The sequence below is a fragment of the Haematobia irritans genome, chromosome 4, assembly GCF_050003625.1.
Source record: "Haematobia irritans isolate KBUSLIRL chromosome 4, ASM5000362v1, whole genome shotgun sequence".
NCBI classification, from domain to species: Eukaryota; Metazoa; Arthropoda; class Insecta; order Diptera; family Muscidae; genus Haematobia; species Haematobia irritans.
The window spans coordinates 19,115,911-19,142,068 of record NC_134400.1 but is presented as its reverse complement, the minus strand read 5'-3'; the positions used below and the strand labels follow the sequence as shown (position 1 = coordinate 19,142,068).

General features: G+C 33.7%; 3 protein-coding genes, 3 long non-coding RNA genes and 1 pseudogene across 6 annotated transcripts; 5 read left to right on the top strand and 2 right to left on the bottom strand.

Moving 5' to 3' along the window:
* Positions 1–5,531: 5,531 nt before the first annotated feature.
* On the bottom strand, positions 5,532–13,758 carry LOC142233344 (protein CLP1 homolog; annotated as a pseudogene).
* On the top strand, positions 7,476–11,599 carry LOC142233345 (uncharacterized). The gene is made up of 12 exons (XM_075304243.1): positions 7,476–7,733; positions 7,797–7,871; positions 7,932–8,012; positions 8,073–8,153; positions 8,214–8,294; positions 8,355–8,435; positions 8,496–8,591; positions 8,646–8,762; positions 8,848–9,266; positions 10,695–11,043; positions 11,116–11,291; positions 11,465–11,599. The coding sequence occupies exons 1-9, from the start codon at positions 7,694–7,696 to the stop codon at positions 9,036–9,038; spliced, it is 843 nt and encodes a 280-aa protein (XP_075160358.1). The 5' UTR covers positions 7,476–7,693; the 3' UTR covers positions 9,039–9,266; positions 10,695–11,043; positions 11,116–11,291; positions 11,465–11,599.
* On the top strand, positions 9,050–12,219 carry LOC142233258 (uncharacterized). Its single transcript, XM_075304106.1, has 4 exons — positions 9,050–9,266; positions 10,695–10,829; positions 11,578–11,916; positions 11,976–12,219. The coding sequence occupies exons 1-4, from the start codon at positions 9,050–9,052 to the stop codon at positions 12,134–12,136; spliced, it is 852 nt and encodes a 283-aa protein (XP_075160221.1). The 3' UTR covers positions 12,137–12,219.
* A 56-nt stretch (positions 13,759–13,814) lies between the features above and the next one.
* Positions 13,815–14,239, top strand: LOC142233348 (uncharacterized). Its single transcript, XR_012721391.1, has 2 exons — positions 13,815–13,968; positions 14,026–14,239. It is a non-coding gene; the product is annotated as an uncharacterized LOC142233348 (long non-coding RNA).
* A 490-nt stretch (positions 14,240–14,729) lies between these two features.
* LOC142233055 (uncharacterized) lies at positions 14,730–15,314 on the top strand. Its single transcript, XR_012721298.1, has 2 exons — positions 14,730–14,902; positions 15,036–15,314. It is a non-coding gene; the product is annotated as an uncharacterized LOC142233055 (long non-coding RNA).
* A 2,481-nt stretch (positions 15,315–17,795) lies between these two features.
* On the bottom strand, positions 17,796–19,281 carry LOC142233349 (uncharacterized). Its single transcript, XR_012721392.1, has 3 exons — positions 18,947–19,281; positions 18,535–18,881; positions 17,796–18,470 (listed from the first exon to the last, which is right to left on the bottom strand). It is a non-coding gene; the product is annotated as an uncharacterized LOC142233349 (long non-coding RNA).
* An 894-nt stretch (positions 19,282–20,175) lies between these two features.
* Sod1 (Superoxide dismutase 1) lies at positions 20,176–24,831 on the top strand. The gene is made up of 3 exons (XM_075304246.1): positions 20,176–20,335; positions 24,134–24,352; positions 24,420–24,831. Exons 1-3 carry the CDS (start codon positions 20,270–20,272, stop codon positions 24,594–24,596), a joined length of 462 nt encoding a protein of 153 aa, XP_075160361.1. The 5' UTR covers positions 20,176–20,269; the 3' UTR covers positions 24,597–24,831.
* Positions 24,832–26,158: the final 1,327 nt, after the last annotated feature.

Genomic DNA, 26,158 nt, shown 5'->3' with positions numbered 1-26,158 from the left:
TTATTTATGATTTATCGCTCGATATATATATGTGTTAGAAGTTTAGGAAAATTAGAGTCAGTTTTACAACTTTTCGACTAAGCAGTGGCGATTTTACAAGGAAAATGTTGGTATTTTGACCATTTTTGTCGAAATCAGAAAAACATATATATGGGAGCTATATCTAAATCTTAACCGATTTCAACCAAATTTGGCAGGCATAGCTACAATGCTAATTCTACTCCATGTGCAAAATTTCAACTAAATCGGAGCAAAAAATTGGCCTATGTGGTCATATGAGTGTAAATCGGCCGAAAGCTATATATTGGAGCTATATCTAAATCTGAACCGATTTCAACCAAATTTGGCACGCATAGCTAGAATGCTAAATCTACTCCCTGTGCAAAATTTCAACCACATTGGGTCAAAACTCTAGCTTTTAGGACAATATTAGTCCATATCGGGCGAAAGATATATATGGGAGCTATATCTAAATCTGAACCGATTCCAATAAAATTTGGCACACTTGACTATAGTACTAATTGTTCTTCTTGTGCAAAATTTTAAGCAAATTAGGATAAAACTCTGGCTTCTGGGGCCATATAAGTCCATATCGGGCGAAATATATATATGGGAGCTATATCTATATCTGAACCGATTTCTTCCAAAATCAATAGGGATCTATTCTGAGCCAAAACACATACTTGTGCCAAATTTGAAGTCGATTGGACTAAAACTGCGACCTAGACTTTGATTACAAAAATGTGTTCACGGACAGACGGACATCGCTATATCGACTCAAGAGCCCACCCTGAGCATTTTTGCCAAAGACACCATGTGTCTATCTCGTCTCCTTCTTGGTGTTGCAAACATATGCACTAATTTATAATACCCTGTTCCACAGTGTGGAGCAGGGTATAAAAATTTCATTTATTTTTGGTGTACAAATTTTTATTTTGCTATGCGAAAAAAACGCTTTTTTGTTTTTGTTATTTTTTACCTTAAACCAAAATAAACCCGAGTAAACTTTATTTCTATTTTGTAGATGGGATCGCTTTAATTTAAGGTATAAAACAATTTATTTCACATTGATTGGTGCACTACTTTTTTTATCTACGAAGTTTTTTTTAAACTTTCAGATTTAGAATATAACTCTCTACTAATTGATCAGAATTTTCGTGAGTCCCGAGATTTTTCTTCTTAACAAATTTTTTAAATCGGTTCAGATTTTGATATAGCTCCCAATTTACGTGAAATGAAATAGTCGAATTAACATTGTTATTAGTGATTGAAATCGGTTAATCGGTTCAGATTTCGATATAGCTTCCATATACATGTTTATCAGATTTAGGCAATAATGGTCAAAATACCCACATTGAAAACTTGTAAAAAACAAAACACTGATGTAGAAAGATTCATTCCTTTTTCTATCAAAGTTGGATGTTTTCGTTTTTCCCAACCATTTCCATGTTACCTTTACTACTACAGAAACAGATAAACAGATACAACCAGGAATCATGGTGAATCTTCACAAATGTGGGTCATCATCGTTCAATATGGGTAAATGTAAATGGTTTTGTTTCTCTTTCCTCTTTTCCTCTTCCTCTTTTAATTGTTCCTCTCGTTTTTCGTCATTCCGATTGTATCACTGTTACATTGCAATATGCATTATAACCGTTTTGTAGTTTGAAGGAAAAAATTGCAAGAATGATGACATAGTGACATAGTATGATTTCAGGATGACGAAAAATTGTAGACAAATTTTAACTTTTAAAATTAATAAAATAATTTAATTTAGAAAAGTGGTACGATTTTTTGAAAAATTTGGTCCAAGTCCAAATAGATCCATATATATCGTTTTCAGATATTAAGTGTACATATTTCCACATTTTAAATTGTAAGTAAATTTAAAATATTATTAACTTAAAAATAATAGATTTAACATACATGCCTTTCAAAATAAAAAACAATAATTTCATTTGAACATATTATATTTAATAATTATTTATTTATAAAATTAATTAATTCAATTAAAACAATTACATAAATTAAAAACTAATAGAAAGAAAATAAATAATAACAAAACTATAAATAATAAATTAAATTAAATAAAAAAGTAAAGTTATTGAGAAACAAAATTAAAAAAAAACAAAACAATTAAATAAAAACAAAGAACAATTAAATAAAAAACAATTAAAAAAAAATAAAAAACAATTAAATAAAAAATTAACTACTGCGATAGAGGGATGATGTTGCTGAGGGCGGCCGAGACTACAACGCTGCTTCAGATTAAGAAGGCCCACCTTGGTCGTCAGTTAAGTGCAAAAAAAGGAAAATTAAAAATAATTTAAAAATAATATATATTAAAATAAAATAAACTAATATACTTACCAATTTGAAGGCCAGGACATAAGGATTTTTCGAATTTATTCCGTCCTTTTTAAATGCATTTTGGGCACTTCTTCGCAGATTGCTAAGCGGGTTCGACAAATGCACTGTCCCCGACGGCAAGGTGAACTCTTCTTCAATCTGTTCCTCCACTCTCCGGTACGCCTTAGCCACCTGAAACTTAATACCAAATTTCATAGATGTCTTATCCGATACAGCGGGCTCCTTTTCCAATAAATTTATGGCTCGGAGCCACAAGGGGTAATTCCGGATAGACACTGTAAATAAAAAAATAAATTAGATTAATAAATAAAGTGAATAAATAAATATAAATAAATATAAATGAAATGTAATAAAATGTTAATACATATATGATAAATATAATAAATTATTGTAAATAATTAATAAATAAAAAAACTTGCATGATTTGGCAATGAGCGCGGCATTTTGAGGATCTTGAGAACTCTCAGGAACCTGAGAAATCTCAAGCTCCTGAGAATTCTCAGGAACCTGGGAAATCTCAAGCTCCTGAGAAACCTCAGGAACCTGAGAAATCTCAAGCTCCTGAGAAACCTCAGGAACCTGAGAAATCTCAAGCTCCTGAGAAACCTCAGCAACCTGAGAAATCTCAAGCTCCTGAGAAACCTCAGGAACCTGAGAAATCTCAGGCTCCTGAGAATTCTCAGGAGCTTGAGATTTCTCAGGTTCATCATCACCAGCATAACTTATATAAATATATATTGATATAGCTCCCATATATATGTATGAACCGATTTTCCGAAATTTGGTCATACACTGAGAAAAAAATTTCCCCTTATATATTTATGAGTTCCATATATATTTTTCCGAAATTTGGTCATACACTGAGAAAAAAATTTCCCCTTATATATGTATGAGTTCCATATATATTTTTCCGAAATTTGGTCATACACTGAGAAAAAAATTTCCCCTTATATATGTATGAGTTCCATATATATTTTTCCGAAATTTGGTCATACACTGAGAAAAAAATTTCCCCTTATATATGTATGAGTTCCATATATATTTTTCCGAAATTTGGTCATACACTGAGAAAAAAATTTCCCCTTATATATGTATGAGTTCCATATATATTTTTCCGAAATTTGGTCATACACTGAGAAAAAAATTTCCCCTTATATATGTAACTTTTCATCTAGTACACCCAAAAAATTTTGTTACTCATAATAGCAAAAATGTTTGCTAAAACAGCAGAATTTGTTTGCTGAAAAAGGGACAGCAGTAGCATGTAGTTGTTTCAGCAAACATTCGTTAGTTGAAACAGCAAACATTTATTACAGCTAAAATAGCAAACAAATGCTGCTGAATTAGCAAATTTGTTTACTAAATGTTTTTGACAAACATCGCTGATGAAATAGCAAACTGCGTTAGTTGAAATAGCTAACATTTTTACTGCTATAATAATTACAAATGTTTGTAGTCCCAGCAACAAAATTTGTCCTTTTTAACGATATGTTGAAATGAAACCCGTAAGTCATTTAATACAATAATTTCTACATTTATTAAATGTGTGAAATTAATTAAATTCCATCGAAGTATTGGAAGTTGAGCTGTATTGTTGCACAGTATTTATGTTCGTTTATATTTCTTCTTTGGCCTTATACACGCGGACAAAACATAACAATCTGTAACGAAAAGAAGTAAAAAACAACAATTTGTAATAACACTATTTTTCATTTAAATTTACAGTTGATTAGAGGTTTCTTTTTATGTACATTCATCTAGTGAATTCAAAAATAGAGGTTAACAGTTTTTAATGGAATAGTTTTTGAGTTATCCTTATATATTTCTATTTTTTCTTTGTCCTTTTTCTAATTAGAAAAATCATTTTTCGAGCTGAAAATATACGATTATATAGAACAAATATGGATCTGTGAAAAGTTAAGTTGATCAAAATATATTTAAAAAAGGACAAATTTTCAAAAAAAAATATGCTTATAACTCTGTCATTTTTCTTCTAATCTTATTCTTACGTTAAATGTTCACCTTATCAACGTTACATTTACGAGCGTAAAGAGACCCCGGACGTTATTTCAACGGCACCAGCACAAAATCACTGTAAACTAGATTCTCAACATCAATATCCATTGGAGTCGCAGCGTTGTAGTCTCCACCGACAACCGCACCACCATCTCCTCTTCCCAGCTCTTCCAGCAACTTTGCTAAATTGTCTGTTTGATGTTTATTCAATTTGTATGATTGTTGCTGGAGGAACTGGTCCGTCTCGTCCTTGATTCTGTTGAACGCGTCCAACTGCATCTAGTTAATTTTACTACTTACCATCATGGTTAAACAGAAGAAAACAGAATGTCGAATGATTTTAATTTTGGTAGATCCTCCCACGTAGGTGTCTTGATAGCGAATGACACTTTTAATTACCTACCATCACCAGCATAACTTATATAAATATATATTGATATAGCTCCCATATATATGTATGAACCGATTTTCCGAAATTTGGTCATACACTGAGAAAAAAATTTCCCCTTATATATTTATGAGTTCCATATATATTTTTCCGAAATTTGGTCATACACTGAGAAAAAAATTTCCCCTTATATATGTATGAGTTCCATATATATTTTTCCGAAATTTGGTCATACACTGAGAAAAAAATTTCCCCTTATATATGTATGAGTTCCATATATATTTTTCCGAAATTTGGTCATACACTGAGAAAAAAATTTCCCCTTATATATGTATGAGTTCCATATATATTTTTCCGAAATTTGGTCATACACTGAGAAAAAAATTTCCCCTTATATATGTAACTTCATCTAGTACACCCAAAAAATTTTGTTACTCATAATAGCAAAAATGTTTGCTAAAACAGCAGAATTTGTTTGCTGAAAAAGGGACAGCAGTAGCATGTAGTTGTTTCAGCAAACATTCGTTAGTAGAAACAGCAAACATTTATTACAGCTAAAATAGCAAACAAATGCTGCTGAATTAGCAAATTTGTTTACTAAATGTTTTTGACAAACATCGCTGATGAAATAGCAAACTGCGTTAGTTGAAATAGCTAACATTTTTACTGCTATAATAATTACAAATGTTTGTAGTCCCAGCAACAAAATTTGTCCTTTTTAACGATATGTTGAAATGAAACCCGTAAGTCATTTAATACAATAATTTCTACATTTATTAAATGTGTGAAATTAATTAAATTCCATCGAAGTATTGGAAGTTGAGCTGCATTGTTGCACAGTATTTATGTTCGTTTATATTTCTTCTTTGGCCTTATACACGCGGACAAAACATAACAATCTGTAACGAAAAGAAGTAAAAAACAACAATTTGTAATAACACTATTTTTCATTTAAATTTACAGTTGATTAGAGGTTTCTTTTTATGTACATTCATCTAGTGAATTCAAAAATAGAGGTTAACAGTTTTTAATGGAATAGTTTTTGAGTTATCCTTATATATTTCTATTTTTTCTTTGTCCTTTTTCTAATTAGAAAAATCATTTTTCGAGCTGAAAATATACGATTATATAGAACAAATATGGATCTGTGAAAAGTTAAGTTGTTCAAAATATATTTAAAAAAGGACAAATTTTCAAAAAAAAAAAATATGCTTATAACTCTGTCATTTTTCTTCTAATCTTATTCTTACGTTAAATGTTCACCTTATCAACGTTACATTTACCACTATTTTCCAATTAAGGAGATGAAAATTCATAATAAAATCTCCGCTCATCAAATATACATGACAAAAAATTTATTTTGTATTCGAACGATGTCATCAAAGTTGATCAAAAATAGGTACTTTTAGCCAAAAATCGAATTGATTAAGGCCGTATTTAGTTGATATTATTTCGCTAAAATATCAAGGTTGTAATGTTATTCTGGTTTTAATACTTACATTTAAGGTCAACTTTTCCAACTGTGATACATTCGGGTACAGTTTAGGTTAGTTATAGTGGCACCCCTTATTTCAGGCCCACTTTGACTATTCAATCCCTTATGATACAGCAGTGTTGATCTTCTCTCTTGTCACTGTGTGCCATGCAGAAGCTCAAAGACAAGGAATCTCCTTCTTATAGCACCATTGTGACGCTTTCTCCCATATATCAATGTATAATAGTTATTTTCCAATCTAAAAATTATTAACACAAATTATTAAAAACAAAAGAACATTAAAAGGAATACAATATTATACAATGCTTACCAAACAACACAAAATAATGCTTCTATTTCGCGGCTTGTCTACTTTTCGTTTAAAAGTGATCCTTTGACGGCGTTAGCGTTTGACATGTCGACGTTGATATTTGTCAAAACCATCATTAGACTGTTCGCGTACTTTTCTAGCAATAATTATTCAATGAAAAACTAGAGTAAAAGTGCATTTTACTTTCTTTCTTTTCAGTGTTCAAGCTGAAAAACAGCTTATTTTCAGGTTACTTTCTTTAGTCCATTAAATTAGAAATATTAAATGGCTCGCAATCAATACATTGGATCTCCATCCATAAATTTTATCGTCTTCATATATATTTTTGCACTTTTAATTTTGTGTTTTGGCGAAAAAGTCGAACATAATATTCACCTTTTGCTTAGAATGGCTGAAAATTACACGAATGCAATCCAGTAACTAGAGAATATTAATCGTGTAAAATGACGATTTTAGCGGCTAAACTCGAAACCACCTTCAAATGTAAATTGTTATTGTATAAACAAAAAATACTAATTGTTTTTAACGTTTGAAGTTTTATAAAGTTACCATTTTACTATTGTCAATTTGACTAAAGAGACTTTATTATTTTATCCCGATCAGCAGAAAATTTCAGCAAACTACTGACTTTTCTGCAGTATGTCTGCTGTTCCAAAATAACAGATTGTTTGCTGTTTTAGCAAAAAAACTGCTAAAACAGCAGCATTTTTTTTGCTGAAAAACAGCAGACAGCGTTTGCTATTAACAACAGACTTTTTTCTATGAGTGTATCTCACTGGTGCTGTTTTATATTTTTAAGAAGCAGCTAATATAGTTTTGGTTTTACTGATTTCCAATTGAAAACACTGTTAAGTTAAGTTATAAGTATAAATAATATACTTCTTTTTCACAGATTGAGCAACATCATGAACCGTATGTGCGTAATTTGCCGTGATCAGAAAAAACAAGGCAATTTGTTTCTTTTAAACAAAATGGAAAATTACCACGAAATTTGTGCGGTACTTGGATTAAATCCAAGTAAAGTTCCACATTATTACAAAATTTGTGATAAACATTTCACACTACTGAAACCGCACAGGAGGCAAATGAACCATATGGGAGACCAACGCTGCTAATGGAGGGGTATACCATATATAAACCATCAATAGCGGCTGGTAAGAGTATTACTTTTAATTTAAAATTTTTTATGTAGGAGTGATTTTTGCGTTTTTTCGCAGTGCATACAGTTGTATCGAAATGTCAGGCTGGTCCAGCCCACAGCAACCCAGACGCTGATATTGATGTAGGTCCATGTAAGTTTGATATATTTTATATATACCTAGCATATTGGACTAATTTTTGTTTCCCGACAGCAACATCCTCAGCGGCGGCTGTCCGCAGAAATATAGAGGCGCAACTGCATCAAGACGAGGCTGATATTGATGTAGGTCCATGTAAGTTTGATATATTTTATATATACCTAGCATATTGGACTAATTTTTGTTTCCCGACAGCAACATCCTCAGCGGCGGCTGTCTGCAGAAATATAGAGGCGCAACTGCATCAAGACGAGGCTGATATTGATGTAGGTCCATGTAAGTTTGATATATTTTATATATACCTAGCATATTGGACTAATTTTTGTTTCCCGACAGCAACATCCTCAGCGGCGGCTGTCCGCAGAAATATAGAGGCGCAACTGCATCAAGACGAGGCTGATATTGATGTAGGTCCATGTAAGTTTGATATATTTTATATATACCTAGCATATTGGACAAATTTTTGTTTCCCGACAGCAACATCCTCAGTGGCGGCTGTCCGCAGAAATATAGAGGCGCAACTGCATCAAGACGAGGCTGATATTGATGCAGGTCCATGTAAGTTTGATATATTTTATATATACCTAGCATATTGGACTAATTTTTGTTTCCCGACAGCAACATCCTCAGCGGCGGATGTCCGCAGAAATCCAGACGCTGCAGGTATGAATCCACAGCAAATGGATTCGACGACCAATAGCAGTTCAACCTTATGTAAGTCACATTATTAATTTCATATTTAAAATTTCATCAAAATTTTCCATACAGCTGATGGCCACAATGAAAGCAGACCACCACCGCCACCTTACAACAACTCAATATTTTCAAATCTACGTCAGTACTATTTCTATGGAAGCAGTGATTATATGAGCTTCAACTTATCTGGTATGTATTTATAAGTATTTTGAAATATTTTTTGTTTCATAAAAATATTCAATATGCTAATAAGATAATACTATGTATTTTTAAGGCCCATCTGTTGAAACGCTTTTAAGACATGCTCCTGAAAGAATTCCACAAGAAGGAATTACAATACAAATGAAAAATTGTTTGGCTTATTTCGAAAGAAATTTAGCTACATTTAAAAAATGGGTATGCATAGCGTCTGACGAAATGCACGTTAATGCTTTGGGGGCCCTTTCAATCATGTACAGAGAATAAGGGTCTTCTCCATGAGCAGTGTTGTGATGAAGGGGCAGTGGTCAATAGTGGTGGCGTACTATGCACTGGATAGGTCAGACACAGCTGGTTTACATCAAGAACAAATTAAAGATGTTCTGCAAGCGGTAGGGGAAGCAGGATTTCGTCCATTGTTTTATTGTAGTGATGTATTTTCACAAATCCGAGCTACCTGCATTGAGGAGGCCCACATCTTTAAATTAAGACCAGGTAGGTATATACACGGATGAAAAAGACTGTTTTTCATATGTTTGGCTATAAACATTATATGTTTGGAAAACAAATTTTTAAACACAATATTTTTGAGTGCAAGCATATAATGTTCATAAACTAGCATAACATGTTTGGGACATATATGTTAATATGTTAGAACATATTATGTTTGGGACATAAAATGTTTTTAAATATAATATGCTTGGATGCAAACATATATTAATTTAGAAATAGCCTATAAACATATATGTGTTTAGTAGCTTGGAGCGCTATTTAACAGGGAGCGATATTGAATTAAGTTGGTGGTTGTTGCTTGTTATTACAAAATTAACATTTTATTTTTCCTTGGGCAATTGATCAGCTACTTCTTTGATCCTTACAAACTGTGTGGTCCGCTGTTCGAATCCCCGTCCGGCAAAAGGTAAAATTAAAATAAAAAAAAAATCATACAATTGAATAATTTCTTCTACAATGTTTGTATTACAGAAAAAGGTGCTAAGAACTAAAAAATCTCGTGGAAGTGAGAAAGATGTGGGGGAATATACAATTGGGCAGAAACAAAATTTTGAGTATTCAGGTCGAAAACCTATGCTGTTAGCACCTATATTACCTGTTTATTTTCATAATTCATTATGATTGTAAATATATAAATAAATAAATAAAATTTTGAGCACAATATTGTTTGGGAGAATTTTTTTAAGCATATAATATTTTTGGGTGCAAAATGCTTCCAAACATATTATATGTTCACATAATAACATATTGTTTTTTGGAAGACAACATTATTGAATTTGGATGCAAAAATACAAAATGTTTGGAAATTGACTACCCAAACATATATTGTTTAGACCAATATGCTTTCAAACATATTATATATTGGAAGAGATCAAACATATAAATGTTTGGGCAATAGCCAAAAATGTATATGCTTGAAGCAAAATATGTTTGGGAGTATATGTTACACAAGCGATTTTTTGTGAGCGTGTATATATTCATTTATTTCCAATTTTTCTTATTTAATTTGATATTTATTTCAGAAATAAACCCTTTAAGGCATACTGCTATATGCCTTTTTGACATAATACATGCCATTAATATTGTCAGAAAGCACATTGTGCAAGACCTCACTGACGCAAATATTATACCTGAAAGATTTCAATTAAAATATGGAAGTAAAGCTGTAGGTTTCAAACATTTCTACGACGCAAATTTAGGGACATATTCATTTAATAGAGAATTTTTCTCATCTGAATTCGTCGACTATCAATCCCACTCGGAAGAGGTCAGGGGTATTTTAAGGAAAATGCAAAATCTTTTAAATTCAGATTTTGCGAAATATGAATTTGAAAAAATGGTCTATAATGATATTGGTGAATATATTAATTTATATAAATATATATTATATTTATTTCCTTTCCATTTTAGCAACGATGGATGAGTATATACAATTCTTCATGCAGTGTGGAGATCCTTTTACCAAGTTAGCATACGCACTAGTTGGTCTAAAAGCGGCGGCTACAACGATTTTTGCTACATTTGATACCGTCCATGTTATAAAATGTAGAAGTCTAACAACTATATGGTTAGAGCAACTTTTTTGTACATGGCGTCACAACGTACCTGTTCGGGCTACATCGCTTTATCCGACTTTATATCTTATTGGGAGATTATACTCCCAATATTATATAACGGGAACGCCATATACAACAAGGCATTTTGAACACTTAATTGACCTTGCAAAAGAAATGGACATAATGGAAATAAATTATTAAAGGTACATTCAAATTCCTAAAATTAAAAAAAAAAAACAATCTTAACGGACCACAATATCATTTATTTCCTACAGTTTTTTTATGTAACAAAGAACAAATTGAAAATCGAGGAGGCCATATTCTTTGATCCTGTCTTCAGCAAAAGTGAAAAAGAAGTGTTTATAAAATAAAAATAAGTTGACCCATTGGGAATAAAAGTTTCCAAAATTACCAAACAAAAAAACATCTCAATTGCTCAAACTGTGGAGTGGTGAGTGGGGTGTGTTAAGAACATTTAGAGTTATGTTGACAACTTCAAAGGGAGGGGTTTTCTCTATGATTATTTAATTAAATTAAATATATTATAATTTAAGTATATACAGCAGTAAGTTCATGGTTCCCACCACCATGAATCGAATATTATAGTTTCTTTGAAAATTTCAGAGGGATTTGATGGGAGAAAAATTTTCCCAAGATCAGTTCAACCATTAACGTTTCCCGAAAATAAATGAAAAGATTTTACCTATGAAGATTTATAAGAACCATTTCTGTTTGAGTTTTTGAAATCGGTGTATATGGAGGCCCACCAGTGTTGCAACAACAATTATTTATTTTGGACCAACATTTTTCCAAAATTCGTACCAGCGAATTCGAAGTAGTAATTAAAATATATTTTCATGACCCCACTGAGCGTCCAGTTACATGCTATAATATCCTAAAACTCTTCCAATCACCCATTGTGGATGGACTTTCTGCGACGACAATGGACCCTAAAAAGGGGTTAGTTTCGGAATCGTACGAAGAAATTGTATTTCAAGAACCCACCCAGTTGATGCAGCATTTTTTGATGAATGTTCAACCATTGACAACAGGGACCTATACCCATGATACCGACTGTAAGTTTCCATTTTGTTTTTATATTTTTAACAGGTATAACAGTTTTTGTTTTTTATAGTTGAAACAAAGAAACAAAAAACATTGGAAAATATAATAGACGTGAAACAAAAGGTCAAAGGGGAGATTAACACACTTAAGGATAAATTAAAATTGGCCCGAGAAACAATAACCAAATTTAAGATGGAATTAGCAAAAGTACAAAAAACTTCAAACGGGTAATGGACATGGATCGCTTAATATAGTCACTATAATATAATTTACAATGCTAAAAATTTTATATAAAAAAACAAGATTTAAAAAGATGCGTGCATGTATTTTTATTCATTCAAGACAATCCATAAATTGTAAATCGGAGAGAAGCAAAAGAGTATTTGGCAAAGGCCAAATAAATAAATTGATGTTCATAATACTTACACATACAAAGCCAGCAACATTGGTTCCTATAACATAATCTTCATTGGTTTCAGCAAAGCTCACAGCTAAAATATGATGCAGAATGGAAGGTGAAGGTGTAACAGCCACCAGTTTTGTTTTGTTATCTTCAGCCTAAATGGAATTGATATTACACAAAATAACAACTATAGAATTATTCCATAATACTTGCCTTCATACCAATGGAGAATCTGGCAGGCGGTGCTCCAATCTTATAAAGCTTTAGATCTGAAAATTTTACTTTGAACGAAAATGGGTAGAACGGTCTTACATCCATAAAAATATTCTTTAATTCGCTGATCTCTGGCTTCGGCGCGTTGTTCCTTACTGCGTTCAACAACGCCTCCACTTATCGGCAACAATACAACCCGCAGCATATCCCGAAGCAATTCATTATACAAGCGCTCTTGATCCAAAACAAATACAGCATTCACTTCAAATGCCTGAGCTGTGTGTGCCAAAATAGCGTAGCCATCTCCTTTAACCCAACCGCATGTGTTTATAATAATGCCCGAATGCTTCGCTAAAATAGTAGATGTGTGTTAAAAATTGTTTCGATAGGTTACATTATTTTACAAGCATATGCCAAACTGGTAGATACTCTTTTTGTTAACGTTCATTGATTCCAGTGTCACTTCTGCCATTTTACTAACAACTGCTCTATACAAGGTATTGTTCCCAGAAGGGGTCTTATACCCAAAGTGGTAAACCAGAGGTGCAGTCATTGAAGACCCTCTTCGATACTTCCAGGCCGTTCAACTAAAATTGTCTCTATTGTTCCTGGTATTGATAAAGCACCTTGACCTACATCTGTGTCAGCAGCGACGCACTGCATAATTAAGGAGTATTCTGCATAGAGTACTTTTTCCTACGTCCATTGGCCCTACAACCATAGCCACTGGTCCACGTTCATATTTTTCTTCTGCTTGTTCTCTAAGTTGTTCCAGCGCTGCATGGCAATTTAAATATTGTACCATTGGAGACTCTTTTGATATGTAACTTACATCTGTTTTCCCAGTCATGTGTAATACACATCCTTGGTATGTGAATATAGCGACTTTGGCACCAACTCCAAAGGTGTACTTCTTTTTCTTTACCAATTCGGTGCCGAAAGTTTCAGCAAATTCTGAAAAAAGCTAATGCACAATAATTATTAGAGAAAATTATAGACCTATTCATTGATGTGAATTACCATAACTTGTACTTTAGCATCCTTGTCCTCTATCTCGAAGCGCAGCTCTGAATCCGGCTCCAACGTGTATTCCTTGTAATCTTTTGATTCATCTGCCATGGATGAAATTAAAAATAATATTTAATTAAAAAAATATTTAGCAGAATTATAACAATAACAAAAATGCAATGTTTTGAAATTTGTCATATCCCTGCCAGCATTTCAAAGTTCCATTTCAACCTCATCGTTACCACAGACTCGTAAATGTCACTTCAACCATCATGAAAAGGTACATCAAAAAGTACATGCAAGTAATTTGCCATCCCTACTGTTAAAAAAGCCATTTTTTTTGTGAAACGCCAAGCGCAACCAGCTTGTTATATTTTAATTAAATAAAAACGAAAATAAAGTTCTGAAAACATAGATTATACGCTTAAAATTGTGAAAGGTATATTGGTGAACAATTTGGTGATTTTCCAAATGGAATAAAGTGATTGTTTTTCAGATATTTTACAGACACGCTGCCTCCATGGAATAAAAACACTTGTTGATAGACGCAGCAACATGTAACTCGCTACTTGTAACTCAACATCATTATTAATTCCAAAAATTATGTTAAATGTAATGTGATAGTGGTATAAATGTTATATTTTGAAGAATTTGTAAATGTTTAATCAAATTAATAAATATCTAAACAAACGTGTTTTACTCGACCACAATGATTCTTTTACAACTATCTTAAAATGCACTTTTTCTGATTGTTTGGAGGGTCCCTTATTGGCGTCGTTCTAAATTGATCTATAAAGGCACCTAATAATTGCACTCATGCGAAACATTTTTGTAGTAACTTGGCGTGGTACAACTTCTCAATAGTGACGGCGCTTTTCCGACGAGTTTTTGATGTCGTATATGATTGTTTTCGACGTAGTGGGGATTCTCAAAAGAGTCCCCAAATTCAAAAAATGTTGGCAGGGATGTTTTCTCCCAACACGAATAATGCCATATTTTGAATGATTTGACAAGTGTTGCATATTATTCTATCAATCTCAATGGGCGTTTTAATACACACTATTTGTCGTACAACATGTAATACCACATCAACATCCGATATTTTATGCGCTTTACAGACTATCAGTTATTCCGGACGACAGTGCTCGCATAGACCAAGGAAGATATAGACATCTCAAATGAATGCACAGCGCTGTAGTTTGTCTGCACACCGTGGAGGGCTCTTTTACGTCTGCAATTGAGTGATTTTTTTAATTTGGCTTTAATTTGTTTACTTTCCTTTGTTTTCCTGATGAAACACCAACTATTGTAAAAGCATATAAAATTCTATACATCTACACCTTTTTTGTAATGCAAATTGACTGATTTGTACGGTAATTCTCGTTTTCAACAAAAGAAATTGAGTTACTTGACTCATAGACCAAGAAAATATAGAAAATATATATAATATAAATTCTATTTATATATATGATATATTGTACTAATTCGTTGCCTATCTTGTTTCAGGTTAACTTGCTACCTAACCTAACCTACTTATCTGATCGCTCAAATTCCTACTTAGCAGTGATCAATCAAGGGCCACAAAAATGGATGAAATCACATAAAAAAACTGTTACAGAAATAATAATAACAACATGAAAGTTCTGAAGAAAAATCACATTATTTCCCGTAGAGGAGGATTTACTTGTGCAGCAAGATCGTGCGATTTGAACATTTAGTTTTTTTGTTTGTTTTTCAAATCATAAGTGTGCACCAAAGACTATTAATAAAGAAGACGTGAGATAAGCTTGTTCTTCCTCTTTTTCTTGAAGAAACAGAGGCACCCTGTAATACCAATTAGCTACGGAACAAACCATCTGAATTGCTACACATACTAAAGGGTGATTCTTTTGAGGTTAGGATTTTCATGCATTAGTATTTGACAGATCACATTGGATTTCAGACATGGTGTCAAAGAGGAAGATGCTCAGTATGCTTTGACATTTCATCATGAATAGCCGAACGATCTGCCACAACGTCGAATTTTCAGTGAATGGGCCCTAGAAAAGTTGGCAGAAAATCCGCTTTTTTATCGACAAATTTTGTTCAGCGATGAGGCTCATTTCTGGTTGAATGGCTACGTAAATAAGCAAAATTGCCGCATTTGGAGTGAAGAGCAACCAGAAGCCGTTCAAGAACTGCCCATGCATCCCGAAAAATGCACTGTTTGGTGTGGTTTGTACGCTGGTGGAATCATTGGACCGTATTTTTTCAAAGATGCTGTTGGACGCAACGTTACGGTGAATGGCGATCGCTATCGTTCGATGCTAACAAACTTTTTGTTGCCAAAAATGGAAGAACTGAACTTGGTTGACATGTGGTTTCAACAAGATGGCGCTACATGCCACACAGCTCGCGATTCTATGGCCATTTTGAGGGAAAACTTCGGAGAACAATTCATCTCAAGAAATGGACCGGTAAGTTGGCCACCAAGATCATGCGATTTGACGCCTTTAGACTATTTTTTGTGGGGCTACGTCAAGTCTAAAGTCTACAGAAATAAGCCAGCAACTATTCCAGCTTTGGAAGACAACATTTCCGAAGAAATTCGGGCTATTCCGGCCGAAATGCTCGAAAAAGTTGCCCAAAATTGGACTTTCCGAATGGACCACCTAAGACGCAGCCGCGGTCAACATTTAAATGAAATTATCTTCAAAAAGTAAATGTCATGGACCAATCTAACGTTTCAAATAAAGAACCGATGAGATTTTGCAAATTTTATGCGTTTTTTTTTAAAAAAAAGTTATCAAGCTCTTAACAAATCACCCTTTATTATATAGTATACTTCAGAGAATGAAGCCGCCGAGTCGCGCCGCCGATTTTAGCCGCCGCCGACCAGTTTCTTCCAGCCGAAGCCGCCGCCGAATATATCGACTCATCTCGACTCATAATTAGCCGCCAAGTAATCAAAAATATTGATTTAAATCAGAAAAATTTATTAATAATTGTTGTATTTTTTGTTAAAATGTTTAACTTTCAACCCAAAATCCATCAGTATCATGTTTCTATAATAGCTTTGCAACCATTTAGCTCAGAAAATGTAAATGAAATGAAAATTTGATTGTAAGTTTGGTTGTACAACTAATCTCATTACCATTCGGATTACCTCAAATCGATTTTATAATGGATAATTGTCCGCCGCCGAATAGACGAATTTATATCGGCTTAGCCATCAAGCCGCCGCCGCCGGAGGCAAAAAATTAGTGTCAGCCGCCGCCGGCAAAAATGGGTCGGCTTCATTCTCTGGTATACTTTTACGGTTAGTACTTTTAAGTTACAAGATTGTTTGTACAACAATTCTTGGCGTCCCTATGTTTCTGCCACAGAGAATGAAGCCGTCGAGTCGCGCCGCCGATTTTAGCCGTCGCCGACCCGTTTTTAGCAGTCGACGCCGCCGCCGAATATGTCGACTCATCTCGACTCAAATTTAGCCGCCAATTAATCTAAAATATTGATTTATATCAGAAAAATTTAATAATATTTGTTATAGTTTTTGCCAAAATTTTGAACTTTCCACCTTCATTCAATTAGTATCAAGTTGCCATAATAGTTTTATAAAAATTTAGCTCAAAAAATTTGAATGAAATGCAAATTTGATTGTAAGATTGGTTGAACAACTAATCTCATTACAATTCGGAAAACTTCAAATTGATTTTATAATAGATAATTTTGCGCCGCCGAATAGACAATTTTTTATCGGCTTAGCCGTCAAGTCGCCGCCGCCGGAAGCAAAAATTTAGTGTCAGCCGCCGCCGACAAAAATGGGTCAGCTTCATTCTCTGTTCTGCCATTAAAATCAGAGATGCCTCTTTTTCTGAATAGACCAATCTCCAAAGAATGAAGCCGAACCATCCTTGTCGTCGGCGGATTACGGCTAATGCGCTTTATGCGCTTTATAGGCTATCAGTTATTCGATACTGCTGCTTGTTTATGGGATCGATAACACATTTACCGATTTTTTAGTCATCGCCGACAAGTCGTGTCGATCCGACACACTGTAAGAATCTTTACAAACACCGACATTCCGTCCGGAATAACTGATACTCTGTAAAGCGAATAATGCGCCTTGCAGACTATACCCAATAAACACAAACGTTTGAAAAATACTAAAATTCAATAATTTTTCAAACATTTATTCAAAGGATTAGGGTAATATTCAAGTTGAGAAATTGTTGAGAAAATCGCGTTCTCAACAAAAAACAGACATTACCCTCAACAGTAAAATTCAACACAATAGCAATAATTTCTCAATTGTAATCCTCAAATTGAAATGCATCGCTACTCAATAATTTCTCAAACAGTTTTCAATGTGAGAAAAATAAAAAACTAGCATTGTTGCGAATACTTTCAAACCACAATTTGTATGAAAGTCAATCCTAGTTCTAACTGAAAGTCAATACTAAATTTCTAGGGATTTTGTAAATTTTATTATTTTTTCGTTAACAAATATAATAATCTTAAAAATAACATTAATAATATATGAAAATAATAATATTATACCAATCAAAATGTAATTATCTTATTAAACGTATTAATAAATAAAACTATGAATACAACTTTAAATATCTTAAACATTTTTACATGTATAATTCCATTTCCTCCATAATGTTGGTGTCATTAATATGCTGGCAATTTGAAATAATTACTATCGAGGAACTTGCTGGCTTGTGTGTTAGAATAGATTCCAGCAAGAGGAAATCACAAAATATCAAACTGATGACGGGATGTAAATTGATGTAATGCACATTTTCATCCAGAAGTTCTTGATATAGGAATTGTTGCACTTTGTTTTAATTGGTTGCACTTTGTAAGTTTTCTGAAAACTTTTCTTTGTTGTTTCCTTCATCGGTTTTTCATCGGCCAACATCTTCCAAGAATATACCATTCAATGATTTTAGTTTTCTGCAAAACAATCGAGTTTTGTGATTTCCATTATGTTTTCATTTCACTTTTTATTTTGACTTACCAATTTGTATTTCTTCCAACTGACCAGGTATTTCGTGATTTCCTCAAGAACGTTGGTATTACAAAATTGGCAATTTTCAGGAACTTTATGGCCAGATAATTGGAATAAATTTCCAGCAATTTCAATTCACAAAATAACAAATTAAACCGATGATGCGATATAAATTAAACTATCGATGTGATGCGAATTATCATCCAGTAGTTGTTGATATGGAAAAGCATAAATACCAAGTTTTTTTGGTTGCACTTTGATTTATGGAAACTTTCTCTTCTCGATAAGCCACTACCATTTTTCATCGGCCAGCCTCTTAATGTGTCCAAGAATCAGCATCCAAATATTTTAGTTGTCTGCAAAGAGATTTGAGTTTAGTGACTTCCTTAAAGTTTTCATTTCGTGTTTTAGTTTTACTTACCAATTATTATAAGCAATTTCAATTGATTATTAAAAAATTTCCACATTTTTGTATTTCTTCCACGAACTTTGTTGTCCAAAGTAGTATTGAAAACCATGTGGTTTTTTCGTTGCATTTCAGGGTAGTGTTTTGTCAAAGTTTTCTCCAATTATCTTCAACACATTTTCAAAGTTTTCGTCAACATTTTGCCAAATTGGTTGTAATTCGCAAACAATTTGAAGATGAATTGAAGATGAGCTTTTTCAAGTCAAGTTGAATTTATGTTGAAAATGATATTTACCCTCAAACTGAAGAGGCGTTGCATTTGAAAAACGCTCATCCTGTGTTTATTGGGTAAGTTTATCCGAACGACAGTGCTCGTGTCGAACATATCCCATATATTGGCCACATTATAAGTTAAGTCCGAAGGCATAATCGATACTGCTGCATGTTTATGGGATCGATGGGAGCCACCGTGGTGCAATGGTTAGCATGCCCGCCTTGCATACACAAGGTCGTGGGTTCAACGGTGGATTATCCCACCTCAGTAATGCTGGTGACATTACTAAGGGTTTCAAAGCTTCTCTAAATGGTTTCATTGCAATGTGGAACGCCGTTCGGACTCGGCCATAAAAAGGAGGTCCCTTGTCATTGAGCTTAACATGGAATCGGGCAGCACTCAGTGATAAGAGAGAAGTTCACCAATGTGGTATCTCCATGGACTGAATAGTCTAAGTGAGCCTGATACATCGGGCTGCCACCTAACCTAACCTAACATGGGATCGATAACACATTTACCGATTATTTATTCATCAACGAATTGTCGTATCGATCGGATACACTGTAAGATTCTTTACAAACACAGACATTCCTTCCGGAAAAACAAATAGTCTGTAAGACGCATTATACGCCGTCACATATAAGTTATGGCCACACTATAAGTTATATTCAATAATGCAGTCTGTTAATGGGATCTATAGCACATTTATCGATGTTTTACTTACCTCCGACAATTCTTATCGTTCGGTCACACTGTAAGATTCTTTACAAAAAAAGAAATCCGACCGGATTACCTTATAGTGTGGACGGCGCATTATCTAAAACTCTCAAAAGTCGTCCTAATGTAAGTACAATGTAAACTATGCATACTGGCCCACCGACAATCGCTATGTTTATGCTTGAAAACTGAATAAATTTGCGCTAGTACCGCATACACGTACATTGTGTTTTAACGCTATCAAAAATTCCATCACTGTTGGAAGATTACCAGTGAAGATTGGAAGATTACCAATTGTTCGTTTAGAAGTCGGAAAACGTGAGATAATTATAAAACTTTTGTTAAATATGCCTGCTAAAGCTGTTTGTGTTATTAATGGCGATGCCAAGGGTACAGTTTTCTTTGAACAAGCCGTAAGTACATGACATGATTTTTCAGGAAGGAAACTTCCACATAATTCTACAAATGTCTTCCAAAATATCTTTTTGCAAAATTGAGGGTTTGAAGGTCAGATTTGTACTCCACACACACACACACGTGTAGTACATATTTATGTACTTTAAGCCGGTCCGGCAAAAATACGTAGTCATGATTGTTGTTGAGGGGGGTATGAAGGTTAAGAAGACATTCTAGAATTTTTACGTATAGGATTTAAATAATATCAAAACAATATATTAATTAAAACCTACATACAGTTTGTCAAGAAAGTGTTTTGGCAATGGGATAAAAATTATGTTTTGTTCCAAAATTAAATATAATGAAATTTTAAAAAAAATATTTTATTATGTATTTTGCAAAGTATACATACGTACACAGAATTAAAAATTTAATAAAATATTTAATATTTCAATTATTTCTAGAATTTGAAATAGTTGGCAATGTCAAAAGACTTTCTTGACATACTGTACATACATGAAGATAGCATAATTCAATTTAATGCGTCTTGGCAAATGTTAATTATTTATTCCAAAATGGTCGATTTTTCTCGATTCGATCCAACAGACACATTTCCGACCACGGGAACCAAATTTTTCGTACCGATCCAACGCCTATATTTCCGACCACGGGAACCACATTTTTCGAACAGATCCAACGCCTATATTCCGCCCCTTCCGAGCACAGGAATCACATACAATTTACGAGTACTGTGGGTCTTTGGTACCCTACTGGTACCTCTACGCAAGTATAATGCTTCCTTTCTGATTCGTTCGAATAAATGTTAGATCTTATCGCCACTGAGATCTTCTGTGACTTCTATTAATTATGGGAATGTCCATGACGACGACTATATTTGACAAGGGAACATTTGTTAAAATTTGGATCTAAGTATAACGTGTTGCCCATGGACACGAAATATGGTTGATATTAGAGGTCTGCATCGAATAACTTTTCACTACATGTATGCAATTCGCTGTCGAATATAGTACATACACTGTCTTTCTCTCAGAGCGCAAGTAGTGAAGTGAAGAGAACACTTGCTTGTCAAATACCACCAAATACTTATCCGAAACAATATGTGTTCCGAAAAAAAGGAACAATAAAAATGTAAGTACTTGAGAAAAAGTACAACATGGATTCTCTTCACTTCACGTGGTACCACAAGTATTTCTCAGTTATGTGCGAAGCAAACTTTCCATTATTATTAATCATAGATATGTATGTATTTCACATATTTCGTATATTTATGTATGTCACACACTTACCTTAACGTTTGCTGTTCTTTATAACAAACCAAAACATATATTATGGAGAGTAACTGTTTTTTCGTATTTCTGAAACTGCACGTGGTACATGGAGTACTCTATGAAGTTTTGTTCTCGCAACATACTTGACGTGATCACTCTGAGTACACTTCAATAAGAGAGAAAGAGGAATATGTGTTTGTTGGTAGTGATGACTCAGAGTAGCAACAAGAAGTTACTCGTGGCTTTTGGTGTTCATCAAAATGTGTACCAATAGTTTTGCGACTCTCTCAAATAGATGTACTCATGGAATATGTGTTTGTTGGTAGTGATGACTCAGAGTAGCAACAAGAAGTTACTCGTGGCTTTTGGTGTTCATCAAAATGTGTACCAATAGTTTTGCGACTCTCTCAAATAGATGTACTCATGTAGCAAGTACACGTGTACTCTGCATGTACAAATGGAATTTTGCAGACCTCTAGTTGATACATCCCTATTATGGACATTATGTTTGCGTTCGCGGGTATGCATTTCTGAGAGGTTTCAATGTATGTCTTATAAAAAAAAGCTTCAAAATGTTCATGACGTCAAATTGGGGAATCGTTTTACGGGGGCTGTATCGTTTTAAAACTCTCAAAAACAAAGAACGTACTGAAAAGTCAGACTCTTACGTATATTGAGAATAGGTCTCTTCTACATGATTGTCAGTGTGGTTTTAGGAGCGGTCGAAGTACATCGGCACTCCTTCTGGGTTTAACCGATTCCGTTAGACACACTCTTGCCAACAATCGATTTAGTGTTCTTCTTTCTCTAGACTTAGAGAAAGCCTTCGATAGAGTAGATTATTATAAACTTATTTTGAAATTATCAGGGAGATATGGTTTTGGGAGGAATGCTTGTAAACTTGTTTACTCGTACCTTGTTGACCGGAGGCAGTATGTTCACGTGAATGGCTCATCATCCCTTGTTCTCCCTGTGAAAAGTGGCGTGCCTCAAGGATCGGTCCTTGGACCGCTCCTTTTTATTATTTTTATAAATGATTTATTTTATGATATAGGTAGTTTCTGTATTCCATATGCATATGCAGATGATGTTGCGCTTCTTTTCAGCGGAAGTTACACCTACACAGATGTGCTACGGAACATTGTTGATCCTACACTACAGTCCTTAGGACGGTGGATGGTGGCTAATGGACTTAGCGTGAATGCTTCAAAGACCAAAGCACTACTGTTCTCACCGCGACATACTGTTGACCTGCCTATATGTTACAATGGGATACCAATAGACTTTGTCCACAGCTTGAGATGTCTGGGCATTGTTATAGATGATAGATTGACATTTGAGGAACACATTGATAATGTGGTTGCCCGCACGGTTTGTGGCATTCGCCAGCTCATAGACCTAGTGCTACCTCGATTTGTAAGGGAAGACTGGTCCATGCTCTTATTATGCCAAACATTATCTATTGTTTAGAGGTCTATTCTGGTACATTCGACATCATCATGAGGAGAGTAAACTCCGCGTTTAATCAAGCAGTCCGCTTTATATATTCATGCAGATTGTATGACCATATTTCACCATTTGTCCGTCGCTTTATTGGTTCATTATTTTCGAACTTTGTGAACTTTCGCTTACTCTTGACATTCTATAAATTTTTCCGTAGTCGCAACCCGTCTTTCCTTTACAATATGTTTACATTCTGTCACTCTGTACGAGCCAATCAACTTGTTATACCTCGAGTGGGACCTTATTTGGGACATTCATTCACAGTACGAACGGCTAGACTATTCAATGCCCTTCCCAGCACTTTAAGGGTATTTAATAGTACAAATGCTACATACCGCAAGCATCTTCTGCAATACTGTCAAGATTTGGACTAACATATACCATATTTATATATATAAAATCCTAGTCACTATAATCTGATTATCATAATGCTATTTTGTAATAGGATAAAAATACAAAAAAAAAATAATAATAATAATAAAAAAAAAAATAAAAAATAAAAAAAATAAAAAATAATAATAAAAAAAAATACCAAAAATAAAACCATATTGTACTTAAGAGTAGGTGTCACTGAAGACGACAATAAAAACTTTAAATATATATATTTATTCGCAATAGTAATATTGATTTAAAAGAAAACGATTAAAAATAAAATTTAATAAAATAAAAAAAAGATATAAAAAAATACAAAAATAAAAATAATAATAATAATAAAAAAAATATTAATAATAATTGCAAGAGTAGTTTTTTTATTGAAAATTATAAAATTTTATATATTTTTTTTCTTTAGACTTAAGAAGTTTATATTTGTGATAACTTTAATTCCATACCTTTAACCATCTTAGATTATAAGTAAAACTTTGTTTCGAGGAGTTATTCTTTAGTAGATTAATTGTAATTTACCTCAATTGGCCTTTAAGGCTTCAAATTACAAATAAAGATAATAATAATAATAAAATCACACAATATCAGTCTATATTGTTGATCAATTTATATACAATTATATCAAATATATGTTTTCAGAATGAAAGCTCCCCAGTTACTGTAACTGGCGAAGTTACAGGTTTGGCGAAAGGTTTACATGGCTTCCACGTTCACGAATTTGGTGATAATACCAATGGATGTACCTCGGCTGGACCACATTTTAACCCTAAGGGCAAAGAGCATGGTGCACCTTGTGATGAGAACAGACATGTTGGTGATTTAGGCAATATTGAATCTAGTGGCGATGGACCCACAAAGGTATAATATAAATTCAATTTTTATATATATGATATATTGTACTAATTGGTTGCCTATCTTGTTTCAGGTTAACATTACTGATTCTCAAATCAGTTTGTTCGGTGCTAATAGCATCTTGGGTCGCACAATTGTTGTTCACGCTGATCCCGATGATTTGGGCAAGGGTGGCCATGAATTGAGCAAGAGCACTGGCAATGCTGGTGCCCGTATTGGATGCGGTGTTATTGGAATCGCTAAAATCTAAGCAAATATTAATTCCATACACAGTTGAATATATTATTTGTGTTGTTCTCCAGTTGTATCATTCGTTTTCTACCTTTATCCTTTAGTAAGCTTTATAATTGGATTATATAGCTCTTTGTTAGATTCCTTATTTAGCTCAGCACATCATATGTAACACATAAACATTCTCTATTACGCAATATTTGAAATATTCAAAGCATTGATAATTAAAAAAAAAACAATGGGTGTAGAAAAAATGTTGTATTTTTGGTATTGAGGGGATTTGCGATGGTTTTGGGGAGTGGAATCACCACTGGTCACCATGTCTCATCTTGGCAGACATTTGACGGTTAAGATGTTTAGACTTTTATATGTGTAGGTGCATGCGTTTGCCTGAGTGGACCCTTTTCTTTGGTGGGAGGGCCCGATCTATTATAAATTTGAATAATCTTAGCTAACCACCCCGTAACAGTGCGTTATGATATCGTTTTTGAGTCTATATCGAAGAGCTCTGCGACTAATGTGGGATGTGTCTGGAGTCTGATAGGTCTAGCCGAGCAAGCGAAAAGATGACGCGTCCCTAATGGCCCTTAAATGCGAATGAGGCACACGGCAGCTACGCTTCTATAAATAGCAATTTGAGGCGGCTACACTTGCCTGTAGACCAGGAGGCCAAATTTACCTGCTGATCTGCCGTGGCAGTTCTATTTCGATCCGGAAGACGGTAATGGCGATTTTTATTTCTATAGAAAATTTTCTCAAAATTTTATTTCTATAGAAAATTTATTTCTATAGAGAATTTAGTCAAAATTTTATTTCTATAGAATTTTTTTTTTGAAAAATTTTACACAATATTCCTCTCAAAAATGTTGAGATCCTGTAATAAAAACTTAAATATCTTCATTTTGGAATATGTTTAAGTCTTCAATGTCCGCTATTTATATTTTTAGAGTTGAGTCGATATCTGAGAAAAATTCACCTTTAAGGTGGGTATTAAGTTCGAGTTTAGTATAAGAGTTTAGTAAAAGTATGAATGAATCGCTGAAGCCTTCGATTTAGACACATGCTAAAGCTAGAGAAACAATAAACAACAGTCGATTCGTAAAAAAAGAACAGAACCCACAGAAAAGGACCTGCAGAGGATAATAACGAATTTGGCAGTTTTAGAAGTGTTCTCATTTTGATTGAAAAATATATTAAAAATATCTACCGTATCAGCATCTCTTTCATGCAAAATGTTTAAGACGGAGGACCCCCTGCAAATCCGGAACTTAGATTTTGGTGCCAAAACGCGTCCAAAGGTTTATCCTAGACTTGTCAAGTTAATACATGCGATATTTGTTAAGTTAGAGCTAACAAAACATTTTAAGGATTTAAATTTTGCAATGCCATCTATGTGTCAGATTGAGAACTTTTAAATCTATCAGCTAAAAATATAACATTAAATACCGCGCCTCTAGTGGCGAATAGTTGTAATAACCAAACAATACCATAAGGTAGAATCAGTTCAACAAAAACAATATTCCCTTGAGGTTGTATACCGAAAGTGAATTTGAAATTCGTTTTTTATAAGGCAAATGACAG